The sequence below is a fragment of the Oryzias latipes genome, chromosome 6, assembly GCF_002234675.1.
Source record: "Oryzias latipes chromosome 6, ASM223467v1".
NCBI lineage: Eukaryota > Metazoa > Chordata > Actinopteri > Beloniformes > Adrianichthyidae > Oryzias > Oryzias latipes.
This window is the reverse complement of record NC_019864.2, coordinates 5,678,946-5,701,473: the sequence shown is the minus strand read 5'-3', so window position 1 is coordinate 5,701,473 and position 22,528 is coordinate 5,678,946. Positions and strand designations below refer to the sequence as shown.

General features: G+C 45.7%; 3 protein-coding genes across 5 annotated transcripts; 1 reads left to right on the top strand and 2 right to left on the bottom strand.

Annotated features, from left to right (window-relative positions):
* The first annotated feature begins 1,876 nt into the window (after positions 1 to 1,876).
* Positions 1,877 to 10,966, top strand: LOC101173933 (glucose-6-phosphate isomerase). The gene is made up of 18 exons (XM_004069358.4): positions 1,877 to 2,089; positions 2,747 to 2,837; positions 3,050 to 3,118; positions 3,191 to 3,310; positions 3,385 to 3,468; positions 3,573 to 3,719; positions 3,936 to 4,007; positions 4,760 to 4,804; positions 6,825 to 6,878; positions 8,647 to 8,707; positions 8,786 to 8,829; positions 9,055 to 9,207; positions 9,527 to 9,656; positions 9,929 to 10,005; positions 10,130 to 10,258; positions 10,328 to 10,403; positions 10,564 to 10,630; positions 10,699 to 10,966. Exons 1-18 carry the CDS (start codon positions 1,971 to 1,973, stop codon positions 10,820 to 10,822), a joined length of 1,662 nt encoding a protein of 553 aa, XP_004069406.1. The 5' UTR covers positions 1,877 to 1,970; the 3' UTR covers positions 10,823 to 10,966.
* A 168-nt stretch (positions 10,967 to 11,134) lies between these two features.
* Positions 11,135 to 15,022, bottom strand: mphosph6 (M-phase phosphoprotein 6). Of its 3 annotated transcripts, none has more exons than XM_020703745.2 (5): positions 14,880 to 15,022; positions 14,234 to 14,346; positions 14,056 to 14,146; positions 13,863 to 13,960; positions 11,135 to 11,578 (listed from the first exon to the last, which is right to left on the bottom strand). In XM_020703745.2, exons 2-5 carry the CDS (start codon positions 14,341 to 14,343, stop codon positions 11,446 to 11,448), a joined length of 432 nt encoding a protein of 143 aa, XP_020559404.1. In that variant the 5' UTR covers positions 14,344 to 14,346; positions 14,880 to 15,022; the 3' UTR covers positions 11,135 to 11,445. The 3 variants fall into 3 exon arrangements, with proteins under 3 accessions (XP_020559404.1, XP_004069405.1, XP_020559405.1); XM_004069357.4 differs by having other exon boundaries at positions 14,789 to 15,021; XM_020703746.2 differs by lacking the exon at positions 14,880 to 15,022 and adding an exon at positions 14,506 to 14,747 and having other exon boundaries at positions 14,234 to 14,397.
* Positions 15,023 to 17,924: 2,902 nt separating this feature from the next.
* snx20 (sorting nexin 20) lies at positions 17,925 to 21,959 on the bottom strand. Its single transcript, XM_004069415.4, has 3 exons — positions 21,685 to 21,959; positions 19,417 to 19,550; positions 17,925 to 19,151 (listed from the first exon to the last, which is right to left on the bottom strand). The coding sequence occupies exons 1-3, from the start codon at positions 21,740 to 21,742 to the stop codon at positions 18,480 to 18,482; spliced, it is 864 nt and encodes a 287-aa protein (XP_004069463.1). The 5' UTR covers positions 21,743 to 21,959; the 3' UTR covers positions 17,925 to 18,479.
* Between the last annotated feature and the right edge of the window lie 569 nt (positions 21,960 to 22,528).

Genomic DNA, 22,528 nt, shown 5'->3' with positions numbered 1-22,528 from the left:
GAAATGAAGCCTGAACAAAGGAGGAGACTAATGACCAAAGTTTGTCTCCCCCACCTGCTACCAACACAAACAGTTGTCATTAAGAGAAGATGAAGGGATAAACATCAAACAGCTTTGTTTTTTCCCCCACAGACTGTAAATACATTTATTTGGGGTGTAAACATTGATTTTTAAACATAAGATGGAACAGGATATTTCTACATCCCAAATGTCATTTGAGAAGCTTCAACATCTAGACTTTATCAGGAAAAGGCTTGGTTTTAGAGCATAAAAAAAAGGATCAGGAACATCTGCTCTTTCTGGCTGATTAGCGTGATTATTTTCTTTATTTGAAAAAATATGCTCATATTTATTTATTCAACAAAAACTTAGATTTGATTAAAAAGCCTGCTCCAGGACTTCCTGTACAGTATGTCATTGTTGACGGTCCAGTTCATTGCAAGGAACAGATGCTTGTAAGAGTTCACAATTAATGTCTCTACTCTGGATTCTCCTTGATGAGGAAGCACTATGATTGCTGCTTATGGAAGTCCACTCCCGTCTCCTTTGCCTTCCTTGGGCAGCAGTGGCTCAGAGGGCGGCAGTGGCTCAGGGGCGGCAGTGGCTCAAGGGCAGCAGTGGCTCTGGGGGAGCAGTGGCTCAGGGGCGGCATTGGCTCTGGGGGAGCAGTGGCTCAGGGGCGGCATTGGCTCTGGGGGAGCAGTGGCTCAGGGGCGGCATTGGCTCTGGGGCAGCAGTGGCTCAGGGGCGGCAGTGGCTCAGGGGCGGCAGTGGCTCAGGGGCGGCAGTGGCTCAAGGGCAGCAGAGGCTCAGGGATGGCCCGTGGCTCTGGGGGAGCCGTGGCTCAGGGGCAGCAGTGGCTCTGGGGCAGCAGAGGCTCAGGGGCAGCAGTGGCTCAGCGGTTTAACCTTCAGTTCAGCCTCCACTGACCCAACTACTGATCATGTTCTTCTGGATACATAGCTGGAAGAACCCGGATTCCTGCAAACTGAAGAGTTCATTTTGGATGATATAGGCCAGGCAGGTCCAAAGTACGGCCTATGGGCCAAATGTGGCTGGCGATCAGATTTTGACCGGCCTGCCACTCCTTTCATAAAATCAGAAGTGTGCATTTTCTAATAACTGTGTATGAGTTTGTAATTGCGTTTGGCTGAATTACGTTGTGAGACGAAAACTTGTGGCAACACAGTCTTGCGACCCTTCTGTGAAGCTGTCTAGATCATTTCTGAACTGTCAACTGTAAATAAAAAAACGAAAAGTTGACAACAAAGGCCACCCCTTCCAGGACAAGTGGAAATTGGCCTATTTTTTTAGTGAAATATGAAACATGAGTGTCTCCTTAATTTGCCAAGATGCTGTTTCTGTTTTCTAACTGGCAAGGAAATGACAGTAATTATTGGTAAGAACGTGTTTAGATGCATTTGCTGTCTATATGAAGAAAAAAATAGTATGCCCCTGTCATAAAATGTTTATTAAATAGCTCGTTTGCATTTGATCGAATTAAATTAGTTCAAAGACTGACATGCAAACATTTTCACCTCACCAATCTGATCCTTTTTGCTAAAAGACCCCTGATATGGGCTCATGAAAGGTCAGATAGAGCTGGAGGGGTAAAGTTTACATGTTAGTCAGGGAATTCAAACTCGGTTCTGAAACTCCGAGCACAAATGAAACTGGAGCAGATTGAACGCGTGGAGCCGGAGAACCGGGTTCGTGAGCGGCCGCACGTCCGTCTCTTCTTAGGACCCAGCATCGGAGTTCCGTTCTGGAACGGCTGTGATTGGTTGAAATCACAGCAGAGCCGGGAGCGCACGCTCACCGTGCAGCAGTGGGCGGGGTCAGCACATCTCCTGTTTTCTGATTGGTTCGCTCCGGTCGGACTCACAGCCCTCGGGTGACGCCGTCTTCTCAGCAGCTCTTCATCAGCTGAACAGAGAAGGTCGTCCCGCAGCTCCGCTCCCGCAGACACCATGGCCCTCACGGATGACCCGAACTTCCAGAAGCTGCAGGACTGGTTCCGTGCCAACAGCGGCAGTCTAAACATGAGGGAGATGTTCGACAAGGACAAGCAGCGTTTCTCCAAGTTCAGGTGGGTGTCCCGGGGGGGCGGACAGCTGGGGTCCTCACCATCACGCTCAGCGTTGGCGTTCTGCCCCAGCTTCGCCCGCTCGCTCCGTGAGTTCCGGTTGTTGTCCTCTCCTGTCAGCCACAAGGTCACGTTTTCTCCGGCGCTGTTCGCTGAGGACACGTGACAGCTGTGGCGTCGCCGCATACGCCCACCTGTCCACCATCACGTCCCCACGACGCGCCCGGCTCAACAAGCCGCGCGCGTGCGGTCTCATCACGTACACGGTTCGGTGCTAACGTTAGCCTGCGTGCTAATGTCACGGTGTCTATTATCGGACATTTCCGCCTTGAGGCTTAGTCTGATTTTGTCAACATTTCTACGCAAAAAGGTCCGACTGCCACAGCTCTCTCACGCGCACAGTTTGTCGTTTTGACAGGTGCGGAGACCTGTTGCAGGGGACGGGGGGTCGAATGGGGGTACCGCTCCACGCAATGGGTCGCGCGTGCGCGGTACGATGCAATAAAGACGTGGAATCCTACTTGCTGGATCCATCTTCCAAAACCAGATCCAAGGATCGGTTCTGGTCTCGGTTTCAGGTCCCAGCAGAGGACTCCTGTTTCATGAGAGTCACCTCACAGTCAGGCTGACAGAAACTGAAGCCGCTTCCTTTTCCTGCAGCGTCACCTTGGACACGGATGATGGAGACCTCCTGCTGGACTTCTCAAAGAACCTCGTCAACCAGGACGTGATGGCGATGCTGCTCGCCCTGGTGAGAACATCACACACACGGTCCATGACGGCGCTGCTGGCCCACAGGCAGACGTGCCCTATCAGGGGGGACGCCGATAAGCCGGGACAGGAGGGTTGCTTCAGCACGGTTACAACAGCTGATGTTGACACAGGAAGCATGTTGCTTCAAAAAGCATGTCGACATACGTGGTTCCTCTGTGGGGGAATGAAGATCGCTGTTTCTGTGCTTAGGCCAAGTCCAGGGGGGTGGAGGAGGCCAGGGACAAGATGTTCAGCGGAGAGAAGATCAATTTCACGGAGGTAGAGCGCTAAACATCGCCACGCTTCATTGGGTGAGCTGGACATGGCTCACACCAGTGTCTGTGTCTGCAGGGTCGGGCCGTGCTTCATGTCGCTCTGAGGAACCGCTCCAACACACCAATTCTGGTAGACGGCAAGGATGTGATGCCTGACGTGAACCAAGTGTTGGGCAAGATGAAGGTCTTTTGCCAGGTAAGGGAGGGGGTGTTGGAAAGCTGACCAATGAGAGGGATGGGGGCGTGTCCTGATGCTGGCATGGTTCGCAGAAAGTGCGCAGTGGGGAGTGGAAGGGTTTCAGCGGTAAAAGCATCACTGACGTGGTCAACATCGGGATCGGAGGCTCAGACTTGGTGAGTCTTGAAGCAGACCGCGACTCGTTTAAAAGACGAGGTTGAACCTGATGGAAATGGTGGTGGTGGTGATGATGATGATGATGTCATTGTGACGCACTCAGGGACCTCTGATGGTGACCGAAGCTCTGAAGCCATACTCAGCAGAAGGTCCAAACGTCTGGTTTGTCTCCAACATCGATGGGACTCACCTGGCCAAAACACTGGCCCGGCTCAACCCAGAGACCACGCTCTTTATCATTGCCTCAAAGGTGTGTGCTCCAACACTTGCAGAGATGGTGCGGTCTGGATCTCAGCTGGTTCTGATAGGAACAACTTCTCTGCGTTATCCTATCCCGCTTTCTCCATAATACAGAGTCTCTGCAGACTGTGCAAACTCTTCTGGACCTAAATTTCAAAGCTCTGGTGTCTGTAGTCTTACTTATCTGACCAGGTGTGTCACATGACTGTTTTTGGCCCCGTTTCAGACCTTCACCACCCAGGAGACCATCACTAACGCTGAGTCAGCCAGAGACTGGTTCCTGCAGACGGCTGGTGACGTGAGTAGACCTCAGATTAGGACACTTGTTAATGTGTTGATCTGAAAGGGTATTGGTGGCGTGTTTTATAAACTTGCTCCAATGAAAATTTATAGTTTTTAATATGTTCTTGTGGCACTTTTCTCACAATGAAGGAAATCCATAGAGGAATATTAAGATTAAAATGACATTTGAGTATTTCTTTATTCAAATCGTTGTTAATTAGGAACAGACAAAAACAGTGTAATAGTTGTGATGCAGAAACTACAACAGGCTTCCTGCTCCGCTCCATTCTGATGCATCCACAAATAGATCATGAACGTCTTTGTTTTCCTCGTCTGAGCTGGAATCTGGATCTAAACTGGACGGCTGGATAGATCTGACATTGCTGCCATTGTTGTCGCACCACTAGTGTTATGTTGGGGAATATGAGAGGCTGTAAGCTAGCGGGAGAGAGTGCAAACAGCTAGCTCTCAGTTATGGGTGACGGGAAAGGGGTGCAGGGTTGCTCCGTGCCAACAGACACAACTTGATGGTGAATTTCTGATGAACTCCTGTGCTCTGCAGAAACTATGCTCTACAAAAGCACTTTTTTTATTTTTGGTTAAAACGGCATCATTGCAATTAAGACTATTGATAACACTTGCAATAGAGCCCAAGATGATCGGAATGGGTCATTAAGAAAAGATGTCAGCAATTGATAGCAGGCAAACTTCTTGACTCGCGGGCCACAAAGGGTTCTAAAATGTGACAATCTTTTTTACTTTCCACAGAAATCTGCTGTTGCCAAGCACTTTGTGGCGCTTTCCACCAATTCAGTAAGTACCATTTGTGTTCTGCTGCTCCAGTCAGCATCCAGAGCGGCCTGGACTGGTTTAAGATGTGTTACTAAAACCTATTTGGTAGGACTGGGCGATATGGGCTAAAAAATAAAATCTCTGATTTTATTTTATTTATTTCGATTTCCGATTCCCACCCCCCCACTTAAGGAAAGCAATAAGTGCAAACGGCAGACAACTTAAAGCAAATTTTGCTTTAATTTAATCAAACGCAAGACAAATGAAACCCCCATTTCTGGGATGAATAATAAATAAATGAACACTCTTGGAATCAAAGTCCCAGCTTTGTTTTGAGTCACACTTTGTAGTCTAGACCAGTGTTTTTCAACCAGTGTGCCGTGGGAAATTGCCCTCATTCACTGATCTAAAAACATTTTCCATCTCCAGGATTTCAGCTCTGTGTTCATCCAAACAGGCCCTGATAAAACACTGAGGAGTTAGGAATATAAAAGATCGTAAAATACTTTTTCTTTGCGTTTATTTTATTTTATTAAAGACATTTTAATAAGAATGACGTACCGCGATTCAGCTGCACCTTCGGCTGTATTTTGGAAACGTCCCGCCCCTTTAACTGTCTCCACCAATCATTCTTGGGGGGCTTAATCACATGTCATCAGTCTGACCAATCAGAAGTGCTTAAAGTCTTCACTTCCTTGTCCCGATTTTGCTCATAAAGTCTCTCAGTTCCGACAAAAATACCAGCTAAAGCTCGTCTTTAGCGGTGTAGCTTTCCACAGAATCCGGTATCAGACCGTGTAACAAGTGAACAAAACAAGGAAGCTCTGAAAACCGATCTCCGGCCGTTTTATGCACTACATCTCCCATGATGCATTGGGTTGTGAGAGTGACGGCGCACAAGGAGATCTGTTGTTAAACGTCTTGAAACCAACGAACACACTTCAAACTGTTTTTAAATCTTCTAACTTAACTTTTATTGCATCTTTTAGAAAGAAACAGCTGCTGTTTACAGCTTTTCTACAACAATTATCTCAAAAATGCATGTGAGATTGTGGAGGGGCTGTAGATCAATACAGACTATGAGTTTCTCCTTTTTTTTTTTTTTTTTTGGATGCTGTTGTGCCGCGGAATTTTTTTTAAGGTTAAAGTGTGCCGTGGCTCAGAAAAGGTTGAAAAACACTGGTCTAGACTAAAAGGAGACAAACATTCACCTTGAGAGTAGCACCATTTTCTAAAGCACAGGTGTCAAACTCTAGGCCTCAAGGGCCTAGATGTTTTCCAACCAACCTGCCATTAGCTCCTTGTTGGCTAAAGACACCTGATCCAGGTATTCAGCAGCAGATGTGGCAGGATTTCTGGAAAAGCAGCAAGAGTCCGGCCCTCGAGGCCTGGAGTTTGACACCCCTGTTTTAAAAGTTTAACAATACAGCTCATATCTGGGCTCTAAGGTTTTAATTCAATCAATAAACCCCGTCTTCTCCATGGTATATATGGGTACCATGTGTTTGGCGATATGCAAAGTGACCGCTTCAGTGATTGTTCTCCACCGTGCCCCTTTCCAAGGGATGGGCACCGAGCCCCGGTATTGAACGAGTCCCGGGGCAACATTCTCCAAGACCGCAGTATCGTTAAGATCTGACCTCAACGGTTCTGCTATCGGTACTGGAGAAGTCGCATTTTTTGTGAGTCCCACAAGATATAAAGTACAGCTGTGACGGTGTGGGATTTTTGATCACCGCGGTGATGAAGCAGCAGGAGTCGGTCAACCCCCCGCCCCCCCAAATTTAATTCATTCAATCGATTTTACGCCCAGGCCTACTATTTGGTTATAAGCACACTTTTTACATAACTATGGATATTTATTTATTTTATACAACTGTAATAAATACATCAAAACTATACATTCTCTCTATAAGGCCGGGCACCAGTTGACCCGCATGCCGGTCCGGGGATTGGGGACCACTAGCGTAGATGATGTGACAGCAAAGTTCAGATGTCCTCTCTGCAGCATTGGTCCTCACCATGGCCTTCTTTTCCACAGGTCAAAGTGAAAGACTTTGGCATCGACACAGCGAACATGTTCGAGTTCTGGGATGTAAGTGAGTCAGCTGTGAATGTTTGTGATGAGCCTGCAGGCACATGAAGCAGAATCCCATCAGTGCTTCTCTGGCAGGATCCCAGGCTGACATCCTGCTGGTTCCACTGTGGAACTAAACAGGATTTTTCAGCCACAGATTCTGCTATTTGTCCCACTGGAAAAGCAGAGTTTGGTCTGTGATGTTTATCATAGAAACACTTCAACTGTGAGAGACGGAATGTTTAAAAAATAATGCAGGAAATCACATTGTTTTTTTTAAAGCATTTATTTGTACAACAGAGATCAACACAGGTTTTTGATCAATAACAAAGTTCAGCTGAAAACTTTGTAACGCAATACTGGTTGTTAATGACAGAGGTCAAAGGTTTCCTGTAGCTCTTCAGCAGCTTTGCTGTATTTGCTATTTTGGTCCATTCATCCATGAGGCTCTCTCCCAGATCCAACGTCCTCCACAGATTCTCTGTGGGATTGAGGTCCAGAAACTGGCTAGAACACTTGAAAAGCCTCACTCTCACCATACACGATTCCATTCGTCCGTTGCTTAATACCCATCGGTCGTCTTGTCCCCTTTGCAGAAAAACAGCCACAAACCATGTTTCCACCCCCATTCTTCAATGTTCTTCAACATTCTTCTTCCTCCAAACACAGTGAGGAGTGTTTATACCAAAGAGATCCATTTTGCTTTCCACTGACCACATGACCTTCTCCCAATCCTCTGGATCACCCAGATAAATCCATAACAACATTGTGTTACTATAGTAACCTTTTGTTTTTGTAGTCCCAGCTCTATTCAGGTCTCTGAGCAGGTCCCTCATGTGGATCTGGGCCGTCTCCTCACTAGTTCTTGATCATTTGTTCACCAGCAGGTGAGATCTGTCATGGATCTCCAGGTGGAGGGAGATCATCAGTGGTCATGTAGCTCTTCAATTATTTAATAATTTCCCCAACAGTTGATCTCCTCTGATTGAACTGCTTGTTGATCGTAGATTGGTTTATCTCAGTCTGGTCCCTGGTGTCCTTTGACAGCTCTTTGGACTTGGTCATAATAGAGAGGTTGACTGTGTAACCCTTGTGCTATCCTAGGCACTTTAACACTGGGAGTTGGGTCATCTAGACCCACTAGACAGTGCTCTGAACCTTTTTTCTTCAATGATTTGTGATCTTCACTGGTGTCCATGGATTACATGAAATCTTTCCACCTTTATCCACCTTTGTCATGGTAGGGAGAACACGTCAATGTAAGGGTGGGGTCATAGGATAGCACAAGGGTTAAGGGTGTGGACAGGTGTCTTCACACTGAGAACCACTTCAAACAGGAGACATTGGTACAGGTAACCAGTGGAGGATAAAAGAGCTTTTTAAAGAACAAACACGAGTTCTGGATTGTTTTTAGGAGATAAATCCTTATTTTTGGCATCAGTCAAACCTAAGGGACAATTTGGAGTCACCAATTACCCAATGCAGCATGTTTTTGGACTGTGAGAGGAAACCAGCATCCCATGATTAGGAGAACATGCACAGAAACGACTCAGCTGGGATTTGAACCCGGACCTCCTCGAGGAGATGGTGATAACCACTACGCCACTGCTCAGGCCACTCACAGCTAAAGTGTACCTATGATGAACATTACAGACCTCTCTGATCTTTTTAAGAGGGACGCCGTACAGAGCTGGTGATTGAATACTCTTCTGCTCCACCCTAGTTGTGAGTTGCAGATGTTCTGATGACTCAGCCGTGCTCTGATAGGTTGTTTGCTCATCCTCAGTGGGTCGGAGGTCGGTACTCGCTGTGGTCAGCCATTGGTTTGTCCATCGCTCTGCACATAGGTGCGTCCCTGATCCACGTTTAGTAGCAAACTCCAACTAATTGGTGCTCAGAAGAACTCATTTGTGTTTTTGTTTCAGGCTTCAATAACTTTGAGCAGCTGCTGGCGGGAGCTCACTGGATGGTAGGACTTCTCTGAAACCAACCAGCCTCTGACTCTGAGGCTGGGTTCAGACACACACAAACACACACACATCAAACCGCTTCAGCTCAGGAGAGGGAACTTTCTGTAATTTGGTAACAGCAATAGTAACCATAGATTGTTAAGCTGTGTTTCCAAATTTCTGGTTGCTTTGTGACGTCTGCATAGAAGGAGGGGTGTAAACATGTCTGCTCCTCTTCTCTCTAGGATAACCACTTCTGCAATGCCCCTCTGGACCAGAATGTCCCGGTTCTTCTGGCTCTTCTCGGGGTCTGGTACATTAACTTCTTCCAGGCGGAGACCCACGCCATGCTGCCCTATGACCAGTATATGCACCGCTTCGCCGCTTACTTCCAGCAGGTCAGTGGGAGGCCCACTGTGTCGGAGCTTCAGGTCCGGCTCTTTGTGTGAACCTGTTCTTGGGTCATTTACTGTTTTCGGGAGAGTTTGTGCACGGTACCAGTTCTGGATTTGTCATTCTGTTCTTGAGAGGCCCCAAGTGATAGTTTGGACATTCTGATGTGGAAGTTGAGGTTCTTGTCAAGTTCTGAAAGATGGTGTTTAGGGACCAACTAGTTATGTTAGAAGATGTTGTTTCTAAGGAAGCAGCAGAGCAGAAGGTTCTTCTCACGGAAACTTAGGTCTTGAACCTGGATTTATTCACCTGCACGGTTTTCAGGGGGACATGGAGTCTAATGGGAAGTACATCTCCAAAGACGGCAGTCGTGTCAAATACCAAACAGGACCAATCGTGTGGGGAGAGCCGGGCACCAACGGGCAGCATGCCTTCTACCAGCTCATCCACCAAGGTTGCTTGAGCTGTAGTTCTTGTAGTTCAGGACCGCCCAACCCTGGTCCTGGAGATCTACCACAGCCCGTTTTCCAGTTCTCTTTGCTTTGTGCTGATTTGCTGGCTCAGGTGTCCCCTCATCCCGATTGATGGAGCCCACCTGATCCAGGTAATCTGCAGCAAAAAGTGCAGGGAGATCTGGAAACCTGGCAGGTGGGAGATCTGGAGGACCAGGGTTGGACAGTGTAGTTCCTCTGGTTCCTCTGCTCTCCTGACACTTTTCATCTGCAGGCACCCGGATGATTCCTGCAGACTTCCTCATTCCTGCTCAGTCTCAGCATCCTATCAGAAACAACCTGCATCACAAGGTACCACCCGTCAGCTCGGCTTTTTGTTTCTTGCACCTTATTGTTGAAAGATTCCTGTCAGTTGTTCTCACACAGTTTTGTTTGTGAGACTGAGAAGCTCTCACTAACAGATCCTCTGTTGTAGATTCTGATGGCGAACTTCCTGGCTCAGACTGAGGCTCTGATGAAGGGAAAGACGGCAGATGAGGCCCGCAGGGAGCTGGAAGCAGCCGGCCTGAAGGGGGAAGCTCTGGAGAAGCTGCTGCCACACAAGGTACGACCATTGTCAGGTGATTGTCGTGTGACGCCATGGTTGAAACTCAACCTACAACCCTCCCCATAGGTTTTCCAAGGGAACAAGCCCAGCAACTCTATCGTCTTCAAGAAGCTGACCCCGTTCATGCTGGGAGCTCTGGTTGGTGAGTGGATGTTCTGTCAGGAACCTGCAGCTCCATGCTGAAATGTGGCATTCAGGGTTTTTGGAGATGAAGGCAGCGTGCTCATGGTGCTCTGCCATGAACGTCCTGTGGAGTCATCAGGCGATTGTGACAGACTGACTTCCTGTTGTCTCTCCTTCAGCCATGTACGAGCACAAGATCTTCGTGCAGGGCGTCATCTGGAACATCAACAGTTATGACCAGTGGGGGTGAGTCTCCGTTGCTTCCTCCCTAAAGCTGTTTGGGTTCAGGGTGATCATGTGATCCTCCCCTCCAGGGTGGAACTCGGAAAGCAGCTGGCTAAACAGATTGAGCCGGAGCTGCAGGACGCCGCTGAGGTGACGTCTCACGACTCGTCCACCAACGGTCTCATCAACTTCCTGAAGAAGAACTTTGCCTGAGCCCCGGCCCATCCTGTCTCGCTGCTTTGAGATTGTGTCGTCTCGCCTGTATTCTGTCGTTTCAGTGTTGGTGCACGTTACTGTAGGTGACCATTCCCTCCATCCCTCGTATACTTTTCAAAATAAAAGCTGAGGACCACCAAAGCTGTCTGTTCAGTGACTGAGGGTTAAAGCTTTGGAAGTTCCAGCTTGATGTGGATTCTGTAGAAGTTCTTTATGCTGGACCGGAAAATGGTTCAGAGAAGAAGTCTGTAACCAATTTAGAGGATACGGACCGAGATCAAATGTCAAACAAAACAAAAACAGCAGAGATCTGTTCTGACAAGTTTTATTTAAAAAAAAAAGTCCAGCCAACAGGAGGCGCTGCAGCATTAGAACATGCTGCTGAACCAATGAAAATGGGCTTCCTGAGGAGAGCAGGACAACCCGAGGTAGTTCATTCCAAAGTGTAGATCACCTGACACCCCAGAGCTACACTGAGCATGCTCAGAACCTCCGGACTGACCCAGGAGCATGACAAAAGAACATCTTCAGGTGCACGTTTGTGTGCACACAGAACCATCCAGCTGTAGACGGGAATCCCTCAAACCTTTTCCTGGAGATGAACTAAAAGCAGGACCTGTTCAGTCCTGAGGCCTCAGAAAAGTCCTCTTTTTCTCAGAGTCCATCTCATGGTGGTTGTCGTTCTGGTCCATGGCTGCTCTCTCCCGCTTCTTTGCATATTTCTTCTTCATGCTTCCCACCAAAGTCTCGTATCTGAAAGACAGATGACAGGAAGCTTGTTCTCACCTGGGCACACCAGAGCTTCCTGTTTCGCACTGACTGATGACCCGGCGTGACCCAAACAGCCATCCGTGCACGTTTGCATGATAGAGTGGATTTTCATTGCATCATAACCCCTCACAGAGACTAAGCGGGTTTTCTGTTGATTTGGTTCTTCGTTCGGGTTCTTCCAAAGATCCCGTTTGTTTCCACAGAAACCCACAGATTGACTTGTGGAATACCACAAGGATCCATTTTAGGTCCCACTCTTTTTAACCCTTTCACGTCAGAGCTTTAGCTCCAGTGCTGACTTTTGACTACTGTGACTATTCAACACTTTCTGGAGAGGACAAAAGCAGCCTCGTAACACTTTAACCCTTGTGCTATCCTAGGCACTTTAGCATTGGGAGTTGGGTCATCTAGACCCACTAGACAGTGCTCTGAACCTTTTTTCTTCAATGATTTGTGATCTTCACTGGTGTCCATGGATTACATGAAATCTTTCCACCTTTATCCACCTTTGTCATGGTAGGGAGAACACGTCAATGTAAGGGTGGGGTCATCTAAGATAGCACAAGGGTTAAATCAGCTGACTATTAGATTTTTTTTTTTTTTTAATGGTTTATTTCAAGCAATTAATTCGAAATAACACACAAAAGCAATACAATCATTGAATCAGTTATACATTCATACAACAACTAATCAAACTTAGGATAATGAGGCATATTAATAAATATTGCTAGAAAGGGAGAGAAAGAAAGCGAACTTACATAATCCCACCCCGTTATACCATAACCATTTTATTACATGATTTATCAATATCCGGTTTCTAGCTTTTATCAGACAGAATTAAGAATCTTGAAATATCAGTAAAGCACATGACAAAGATGAATTACTTAATTGTAATGTAAAAATAACTATTTTAGAAATCAACAGAATATTCAACACTTTGCAAAATGTTTGGCATATCAGTGAAAAGCCGTAAACGGTTGAAGAGTAACGGTAGTTGAAAGAATCTGTTATTTAGATGTGACTGGCAACATCTCCAGTGTTAAAGGGTTCACTTGTAGAGGCTCCCACTGGGTAACGTCACTAAGCTACACTTCATGACGTTAGGATGTAGACTTCCACAGCTTCTCCCAGTGTGGCCTACATCCCATTGACAAACCTCTTAAATATATTAGTGATGTCATAGAATGGACGACAGCTAATTTTCTCAAACTCAACAAGGACCAAACAGAAACTGATCCTTGGGCCTGAAGCCACACTCACTTCAAAACTCTGGTATAAATGTAGGAAGATCTTAACTTTAAAATCCACATATCAAACACAACTAAGACTGCTTGTATTCCTTTAACAATGTTGCCTTTTATCATATCTAGACGGGACTTTTGTGATGCTCTTTTAATCTATGAATAGATTCCAGCTCGTCCAGAATTCAGAGCTCACATCCCTCCTGGCTTCCTGTCAGCCTCTGGATGATTTGAAGATTCTCCTTCTAGTTTATAAATGTCTTTTTGGATTGGGACCTTCCTATTTATCAGATCTAGGTCCTTCCAAAACCTCCACAACTCTCAGATCCTCAGGTTCTGCTCTCTTATCTAAACGAAAAACTGAGGACCAGGACCCACATTGAGGCCTCATTTCAGTACCGTGGTCCTCATCTGTGGAACCTGAAGATCTGAGAGTTTCTGCATCTGTGGAGAGTTTCACTGTAAATGTTCATGTAAATTCTCAAAAACGTCTTCATTTAATTCAATTATTTATTTGGGTCTAAAGTATTTCATGGCTTATATTGTTAATCGTTTGTACTTTTATTACTCTCTTTATAGAGCGCCTTCTCAACAATAACTAGTAGCCACAGTTTTCTACCATCTTATGTTCACCTCTTGATTGTTGCTGGTTTTATGACTTTTTATAATTTCAACCTGTTTGTTTTTTATGTCAAACACCTTGTGTTCTAAGCACGTTGAAGAAAGACGCTCCACAAATGAAGTGTTTGATGGATTGAGCCAAATGAGTTCTTTATCATCAGCTTAACTACCCGAGGATGGAGTAGAGTTTAGACCACTACAGAGCAGATTCCATTCTCTTCCTGCGGCTGTGTAGCCACGCCCCCAAAGCTTATATGATCGACATGAAGCGGGTCGACGTTTTAGACCCGGTTCCAGTCCTGGCACCAGTCAGGCTCTGGATCCAGAACTGGAACCGATCTGTTGAGCAAAGAGCAACCCTATCAAATAACATCTGAGGAGGACAGGAGGAAGAGGAAGTGTACCTCAGAGCCATCTCCTCATCTGTGATGTCTGTCTGCATGCAGCTCACATCCTTCTCCTCTTCATCTTCATCTTTTGGATTCAACAAGGTCATCAGTTTCTGTGAGGACAACTGACAGGTCAGAGCACACATGCACACGCACGTGCGCATGCACACGCACGTGCGCACGCACACGGTTGTAGGTTGAACCTCACCTCAACCTCTGGGTTAAAGCCTCTGAAGGAGATCCGGCCAAACTGCAAGTCCTCACAGGGAGTGAAGCTCTCCTCCTCCACCAGCACAGTCCTGATGAAGGAGCAGAGGTCACCATCATCCACACCTACAGGTGTTCACACCACTGCAGGCGAGGCGTGCACGAGCACAGACACGTACTCTTTGGTGCAGAGCTCGGGCAGGTCCAGATACCAATGCTCGTCGCTGATGATCCTCCTCTCGTCTTCCTCCAGCTGCTTCTTCGTCTCTGCATCCAGCCCTCTCTGCATGAACTGCAGCCACAGATGACACTTTCATGCATACGCCTACGTGCACGCTCTCATCTGCAGTACAGTATACCTCACGAGAGTCAGTCCACCCAGGTGATCACGTGTCTTAAAGGTTTACAATGCAACTATGTGAAACCGAGCACCAAACTAAATCTAACCCACCTGTGGTTCGTCATTCTTAACCTATTAACTAGTTATGACCACCTTTCAGTCGAAAGCAGACCAACCAAAACAGTCAAGCCCCAAACTATGCCCAGCTCTGACAAATTCAACCAGAAAGATCCTTGAATGGAGATAAGACAGGCCCCTGCCGAAGGATGAAGAACAAGAGGCAGAATTATGGACACGAACATCAGTTCTGGTCCATTTCTCTCACTCTGGAGCCAACAAAATGAATCGACGCTAGCGGCTCGCGCCGCAGCTAGCTAATGGTGCTAGCATGTACCTTCATGCGCAGCAGATTCTTGGAGAGTTTCACTCCGTCGGCAGCCATCTTTCTCCGGTTAACACAAACAGACTATCCGCGCTAAACTAACCTTAACTGATTCAACCTAACCGTAGGACGTCGTTGGTTTGGTTACTGCAGCAGAACAAACGCCCCACGCGCCGGAAAAGACATGTTGTCAAAAGTCGAGCATGCGCAATTCAGGCAGGCCTGATTAATCAAGCACCGAGGAATCGAGGCTTTTCCTTAAGTTATGTATTTATCCTACAGGTAATTTTTGATCACAGAACAGTGAAGTGCAAGCTAAAGAACAGGTGAATCAACGGAAATGCGTTTGATGTGTAGTTTACAACAAAATAAACACAACACATTATAGATAAACAGTAATAAACACGACAGTCAACAAAACCCAACGGGTCACGTGGCAAACATTCCAAAAACTTTATTTGTAAGTCGCTTTACAACAATCGCTGATTGTACCGAAGTAGCCTACATTTTGTAAAAACATAATTGAAAATTAATTTAAAAGATAAGCATGTCATATCATAAGACGAAAGATAAAACACAGGTCAATAATTTATTTTTATTTTTTTCTGTTTTGACTTAAAAAGAGAGACGTGGAACTCTAGAAAACCTTTAGTTAAAAGTACCATAGTACACTTGAAGTTTATTTTAGTAAGATACTTGTATATGCATTGAGCAAATCTACTATAGGCCTAGTAGTGTAGGAAGTATGCTAACTGTATCCTTCGTCAGACTTATTTGGAACATCTTAAGTTTACAATAAAGCATAGAGGTGGTACAAAAAATGTCAACTTCAACAGTGACATGTGATCAGATGAGGCAAGTGAAGCTCGGCCTCACTGGTCAATGTGATAAAATAGAAAAACGTACACTAAGTAAATATGATTTTCCTCTGATCCGTATTAAAGACACATTTTCAGTTGACTCGACACATTTCCCACAGTTTCTGAGGTTAAATTTGCAGAATTTGACTGTTGTGCGCTCACATAGGGAGCAGAAACTCCGGGTGAGGCTCTGGAGCGCTTCGCGTCATGTCTGACTGCAGGACTCAGTTGTAACAGAGAGTACGGTCAGAGCGATGACTGTAAGGGCGGAGAAAAAGCTTCCAGGGAGGCGAGCCTCGCCAGCGTTTGAAAATGAATAACAATAGATGGGTTATTTTCACCATAAACATTTGCTAAACTTCCCTGCCAAACGTGTTATGGATATGTCACAGAGGCGGCCATTTTGCAATAAGCAATACAGTAAAAGCCATTCTGCTGCCCCTAGTGGAATGATGATGAACTGCAGGGTAAAAGACATGGAAAGTTTGTATCATGCTAATGCAGTGGCGGTTCTACACTAACTTACTCCCTGGGCGAGTAACCCCACAGGCGCCCCCCCCCCCCCCGCACACATACAAAATTTGACAACATCCTGTTGTGTTACCTATCTTCTTTTTAGCAATTTTACATAAAAAATGCATGCATTTTCTAGACTCGTATTACAGGGGGGTCAAACTCAGTCAAACACGCTTAAGGTTTTTGGCCGAAGAAGATAAACATTTACTGAACACACTAAAGCTAAACTTTTAAACCTTTTAAACTGAACTTTTTTAACATAAATATGCATAAAAACAGGAACACAAGTTAACTTAAACCCTAAATAACTTGTAATATTTAGCTCTCCATAGAAATATATTCTGTCAAAATTATACAAATATGAACATGCTGCAGAATAAAACAAAGAAAGCCTGGAAATATTAATAAGAAATTACAATTCAAATATTTCCGGTTTTTTTTTTGCTCTTTCATCATTTTTTAGAGCATTTTTTTAAGCTGGACTCCTGCTTCATTTTTAGCAATAATTTCTTAATGTGTGACGTCCTGAGTGAGTCTTTGTGAAACATATCAGAGGGATTAGATCTAAAAAAAAAAGTATTGTGATTAATATGTTTATGTCTTATAAAACATAAAAGACTAAATCTTAGAACTCATCAGTGGGATTACTCCAAAAATATTTGGCATTTCCCCTAAATTTGTGCAACACCAACAGTAGAAATCCTCCAAAAAAACTCAATCCATAAAAAATGGTCTGCACCCAGCACCCCTGTTACGGTTTCTGTTTCTTTGCCCTTTGTGGTTTGTTTCCTTTTTGTTCTGGCATGATTTGAGTTTAACTTCCTGTTTTATTTTGTAGGGTTTCCTGTTTCGTTTTTGTTGTGAGTTTAACTTTGGTTCCCCATCCTTCCTGATTGTGTTCACCTGTGTCTCGGTTGTCTGTATGTATTTAAGTCTTGTCATTCCCTTCCTCCTGGGCTGGTCCATAGTATGTTAGTTAGTATGTTAGTCTGCTCTCCCCGTTTCGAGTGTTTAGTGTTTCTAGCCTCCCGTCTGCAGTGGTTTTGTGTCCTTAGTTTTGTTTATTAAAGCCCCCGTTCCCCTGCAACCTCCTGCCTCCTCTCGCTCTCTGCGCCTGGGTGCTTCCTCCCTTCTCCCCCTGTAACAATCCCTCCCCCTTCCCTCTCACACACGCGGCTCCGTCTCTATGACGGAAGGCACACCTGCGGCCCAGAGTTGATTGTCAGATAGAAAATTCTCCCAATCACCTGTTAGTGTGATTCAGCCACCGGCGAGTTGCGCCCCCCTCTCGAGTTTTTTGACTTATGTTCCAAAGACTACCGCAAAGAGGTGTGGCCGCAAGCATCTTGCAGCAGAGGGCGGTGGTCACGCGTGCGTCGGGTCTGCTGTGTCGGAGCAAAGAATTATGGGAAATAATCCCCATTGCCTGCTTTTGTTGAAATTGGGTTGAGCACGGATGTTTGTTCTGCCTAAATCCTTTTCATGTGCCTGTTTTATGTTGTTTCACTCTGAGTTATTTCATCTTTTTTTTTTTTTTTTTGCACCATAAGTGTGAAGAGGAAACAGGAGGAAGACATTCTTAAGAGTCTGATGTGTCAAATTAAAAGTGTTAAGTGTCGGCAGCTGAAGCAATTTCAAATTTAAAGCGCAAAGCTTCCTCTTTGAATATAGTAGCACAGCATCGGGCACGGCAAATGCCGCCCCCTATGAAGTGCCGCCCTGGGCGACAGCCCATATCGCCCATATCAAAAACCGCCACTGTGCTAATGAGATAAAGCTCTCAGAAATACGATATAGGTTTATTGGGTTAAACACCAAGATTAAATTAAATCCTTAAAAAACATCAGCTACCCCCCTAGACATTTCACTGTGTGTTCACGGGGACATTCATTTCCTATTTAACACGTAAGAAACACAAGAAGAAAGAAGTTTTACCTGAATTGGAAAAATAGAAATAAAATAAAAGCTCCTAAAACTTCTTAATGCTACCCTTTCATGGGAACACATCCCAGATGATAATAAGATTAAAGTTTTAATCAAATGAAATGAATGACCACAAACAAGCATTTTAAAGAAAAACACTTAGGCTCAGTGGACACACTGTAGAAGTGCTTTGAGCCTCTGGAAAAGTGCAGATAAATCCAATCCATTATAATAAACCTGGGAAAAGTAAGAAGATTAAAAAAACAAAATCATTGTTGACCAGTCAGGAAATTTTAGAGATGAAACTACCAACTTTTACTAGAGTGATTGTTCCTCACAAACTAATCTTAGTTGGGAATTAACTGGTTCCTCGATAACATAAATCTCCCAGGTTAAAAATCCCTTTAGATGAAGTTTCTGATCACCACTTCCTTCAGAGAGCGCTGCATGACCTCTCCCCTCTCAGAGTCTCTCAAGACAGTCAGCTCTTCCTGTAGCTGGGCCACAGGTCGACCCAGTTGGTACCCCAGGTCCACCATCAGTTCCAGCAGCGCAGCTCTGTAGGCACGCAGCCCATAGCGTCTGACAATTGGAAGGGCTCTGTTGGCAATGCAGATGGCCTCCTCTGGCTGGTCCAGGTCCCGGTAACACACCACGAGTGCAGACAGGGTCGGTACCAGCAGGGTGGGCTTCTGCCACGGTAGCAGCTTCTCCTGGACCTCCAGAACAGCCTGCAGCAGCTCCAAAGCTGCCTTGAACTGGCCTGCTCTCAGCAGCACATGTGCTTTCATCTGCTCCTGTGTGGTGAAAAACTCAGCAAACAGGGGAGAGTGTCGGATGCAGCACATGGCATAGAGCTGCGACAGGTAGTCCTGCAGAGCCAGGCGCCTCTCGGACATGCTGTCAGGGCGGAAGTTCCCGGTCAAAAGCTTAGGGGGGAGCTGGACCTCCTCCAGTTCCTCCTGAAACTCTTCCTGCAGTTTGTGGTGGAGCTGTCGGAAGTCACTGTAGCGCCTCTCCACAGAAACCCGGCGGGAGTCAAAGCTGCCTGAGCGCATCACCACGACGTCATGCACCTGCAGACAATCCGAGGCAGGTAAAGGTAAGCAGACCTCTGGGGAACAACTCAGCTGTGTGGGAACGAGAGGAGGAACATAGCAAAGATCTCAGGGGAGGAACTGCTGCTAATTATCAATCTATGCAAGTTAAAATCATCTCCAAGAGAGAAAGTGATAGAACCCAACAGCTGCACATCAAATTCTGCAGGCCTCCGTTAGCATGTTTTCGTGTTTGGTTCCACAGTGTAAAGACAAAAGTTCTGGAAGTTCCGAGGAGACTCACCACATGTTTGCCTAGAGACTGATGGACAATACGAGAAGACGGGATCTCAAACAGCAGCTGGGCGGGTCGCTCGCGGCGCTTTTCCAGTCGCAGGTTCTGCTGCAGTTCCCTTGTGGTTAAACTAGATAATTCACCTGACAAACACACACAAACACACACACACACGAAGATATGGATGATGGACCGCTTCATATTTACCGCATAAATATAAACACAAACTGTTGTTTTCTGCTGTTTTAATGCCCACAACAACTCTTAAATCTTAGAAACCCTAAGAGCAAAAAAAAAAGTTAGGCCTACTTTATCATCAGAGAGCTCTGAAAACTGCAGTACCACACACTGCGTGCAGACAGCACTAAAGATCCTAGAAAGAAACAATATTACATGGAGAAACTACTGCAGGGATTCAAGAACACGTCATGTAAAGAGTGGTTGAAGCTAGACTAAGAGGAGAAGTGAATATTTGTGAGCAGCAGTGTGGTTTCATGACAAGAAAGAGCATTACAGATGCAATGTTTGCTTAGAGGATGTTGATAGAGAAGTACAGAGAAGGCCTGACTGTGTCTTTGTAGATCTGGAGAAAGCATATGACAGGATGCCCAGAGAGGAACTGCGGTATGTTATGAGGAAGTCTGGAGTAACAGAGAAGAAGTTAGGAGTTGTTCATGACATGAATGAGGGATGTAAGACAGTGGTGAGGTGTTCTGTAGGGGTGACGGGGACAAGCTTAAAGAAAAAAATGAATTTCTCATATAAAACCAGGGATTGCCACAAGAGGGCAGCACAAGAACAGTGAAGTGGTATTGTCATCACACTACCCTTAACTGGTCACGTGACCAGAAGAAGAAACTGAACAGAAGAAACTGAACAGAAGAAACTGAGCAAAAAAAAAAACCCACCTCAACACCTCTTAACAACACGGTTCTTGATATCTCTCTGTACGAAAGAGAACTTCCTAAGTCAGTGAATGCAACAGTAGCAGCAAAAAGAATGCACCTCGTGGCTTTTCTAACCCTTGTGCTATCCTAGGCACTTTAACATTGGGAGTTGGGTCATCTAGACCCACTAGACAGTGCTCTGAACCTTTTTTCTTCAATGATTTGTGATCTTCACTGGTGTCCATGGATTAAATGAAATCTTTCCACCTTTATCCACCTTTGTCATGGTAGGGAGAACACTGTCTAGTGGGTCTAGATGACCCCACTCCCAATGTTAAAGTGCCTAGGATAGCACAAGGGTTAAGGCTGCTCTTGGGAGGGAGTAATGATGTCTGTCCACCAGCTGCCCACTCCCCGTCCATTAATGCGTAACAGTGAGGAAAGTTGTCAATTTTCACATCTATAACTTTTGCTCAAGCTATGCTTCAAGCACGGTTGGACGAGAGAAAAGAGAGCCTCTGATATTGATGAACTGGATATTCTTCCAATATAGGAAGTCTACTAGAGAATCCAGAGAGAGAGGAGCTGTGGTTCAGCTGAAGAAAGTTTGGAGTGACAGAGAAGAAGGTTGGAGTGGTTCAATCAGGACATGTGTGAGGGCTGTAAGACAGAGGTGAGATGTTCTGGAGGTGAAGCAGAGTAGTTGAAGGTGCAGGTGGGACTGTATTTAGAGGCAGACACTCTGATGCAGAGACAGGAAGCAGAGCTGGAGGAAGCAGAGATGAAGATGTTGAGGTTCTCTTTGGGACAGTCAGTTTTGGACAATCCATCAGAGGAACAGATCATGGTAGATGTTCTGGAGATAAATGCAGGGAAGCAGATGGAGATGGTTTGGACACGTTGAGAGGAGGAGCAGTGATGATGCTGGGAAAAGGATGCTGAGGTTGGAGGAGAGAGGAAGACCAAAGAGGAGGATCATGGAGGCAGAGAAGGAGGAGATGAGGGAGGTTGGTGTGAAGGAGGAGGATACAGAGGAGTCGGTTAGATGGAAGAGGTGAGCAACTCACAGACAAAGTGAAAGTGTTTATGTGTGTGTGCATATTTGTGTGTATATGTATTTGTGTGTGTGCACATACATACATCCACGTGTGTGTGTGATGATTGAGCTATAATACCTTACTTGTAAAAACTAATCCTGAAATTTGAAAATCTTCTTCTGCAAAAATTAAGGTCTAGGAACTACAAAGATGGAGGCTTGTGCATCTGTTGTGTGTCTGCGATGTCAGCTGGAGGCTTCAGCGTGTTCACGGGGAGTTTCTAAGATGCTTACATCTCTGAGAAGGAAGAAACAGAAACTCTCCCTTGAACAGAGGGAAATGAAAGGACGTACCTGGACCGAGCCAGTTGACCTTGGCCGGGTCTCCAACGCCCCCTGGAGGTTCTGCCATCAGGACCAAACCCAGAGAGGACGCACAAGTCAAGCGTTCTGCTGCATCCTGACTGAAGGGCTCCCAGTTTCAAGACTATATCTAGTTTATGAATTGAGCGTTCCCACAGAGCAGTAAGAATGTGACAGAAGAGTGGAGGAGGAAGTTATTGTACTCACTGAGACAGAAGGCAGAGGGGGAAGTGAAAGCAGCATGCCAGTAAACTGACAAACGTGTTTATAGCTGCAGCAGGTGGGTGGAGATTGCTGCAAGGCTGAGAGGGATGGGCCAGGCAGGGACTGACCCTGGAAGTGTGTTTGTGGGCAGGATCGGACACCTCAAGGCAGAACTGAACTGCTGATTCTTCTCTGACCCCCCTTCACCTTTTTAAGTTTCTGTTCTTCATGTGCTGGCCTCAGATTAGAGGTTGGGAGGTCCTCTGTGATTTCAGACTGTCTGTGTCCAGCTCTGCCTGGTCTTGGTATTTATATAAGACAGAGTTAGCTAATGTTGGTTTGGTTGTTTCAGACAAGGTGCTGAACTACTCCTGATTCTGGGGTTAGTGTCCCTTTTTTTCAGTTTTCAAAGAACACTGAGAACATTAAAAAGTGTGTCTTGAAGATGAGCCTTGTCATCTGGACTTTAAGTCTTCCTTCTTTCTTGAAGTCAAACTGATCAAGTTGTTTACTTTGGGCATTTCCTTAAGGGCTCACTACAGCGAATCAGCAACAGATTTTTTAGGCCAGATGCCCTTCCTGATACAACCCTGTTTTCCTGTGAGTTCATGCTTCTCAGTCAGACAAGAAT

Excerpts from the sequence above, each read along its gene's own strand:
- LOC101173933 (XM_004069358.4), top strand. The coding sequence starts at position 1,971 with ATGGCCCTCACGGATGACCCGAACTTCCAGAAGCTGCAGGACTGGTTC. Across the intron at positions 3,119-3,190 it reads AGAAGATCAATTTCACGGAG|GGTCGGGCCGTGCTTCATGT; the intron begins GTAGAGCGCTAA and ends CTGTGTCTGCAG. Across the intron at positions 3,469-3,572 it reads GGATCGGAGGCTCAGACTTG|GGACCTCTGATGGTGACCGA; the intron begins GTGAGTCTTGAA and ends TGACGCACTCAG.
- mphosph6 (XM_004069357.4), bottom strand. The coding sequence starts at position 14,836 with ATGGCTGCCGACGGAGTGAAACTCTCCAAGAATCTGCTGCGCATGAAG. Across the intron at positions 13,961-14,055 it reads GCTTTAACCCAGAGGTTGAG|AAACTGATGACCTTGTTGAA; the intron begins GTGAGGTTCAAC and ends TTGTCCTCACAG. Across the intron at positions 11,579-13,862 it reads GATGAGGAGATGGCTCTGAG|ATACGAGACTTTGGTGGGAA; the intron begins GTACACTTCCTC and ends TCTGTCTTTCAG.
- snx20 (XM_004069415.4), bottom strand. The coding sequence starts at position 21,742 with ATGGCAGAACCTCCAGGGGGCGTTGGAGACCCGGCCAAGGTCAACTGG. Across the intron at positions 19,551-21,684 it reads GGTCAACTGGCTCGGTCCAG|GTGAATTATCTAGTTTAACC; the intron begins GTACGTCCTTTC and ends TGTGTTTGTCAG. Across the intron at positions 19,152-19,416 it reads AGTCTCTAGGCAAACATGTG|GTGCATGACGTCGTGGTGAT; the intron begins GTGAGTCTCCTC and ends GATTGTCTGCAG.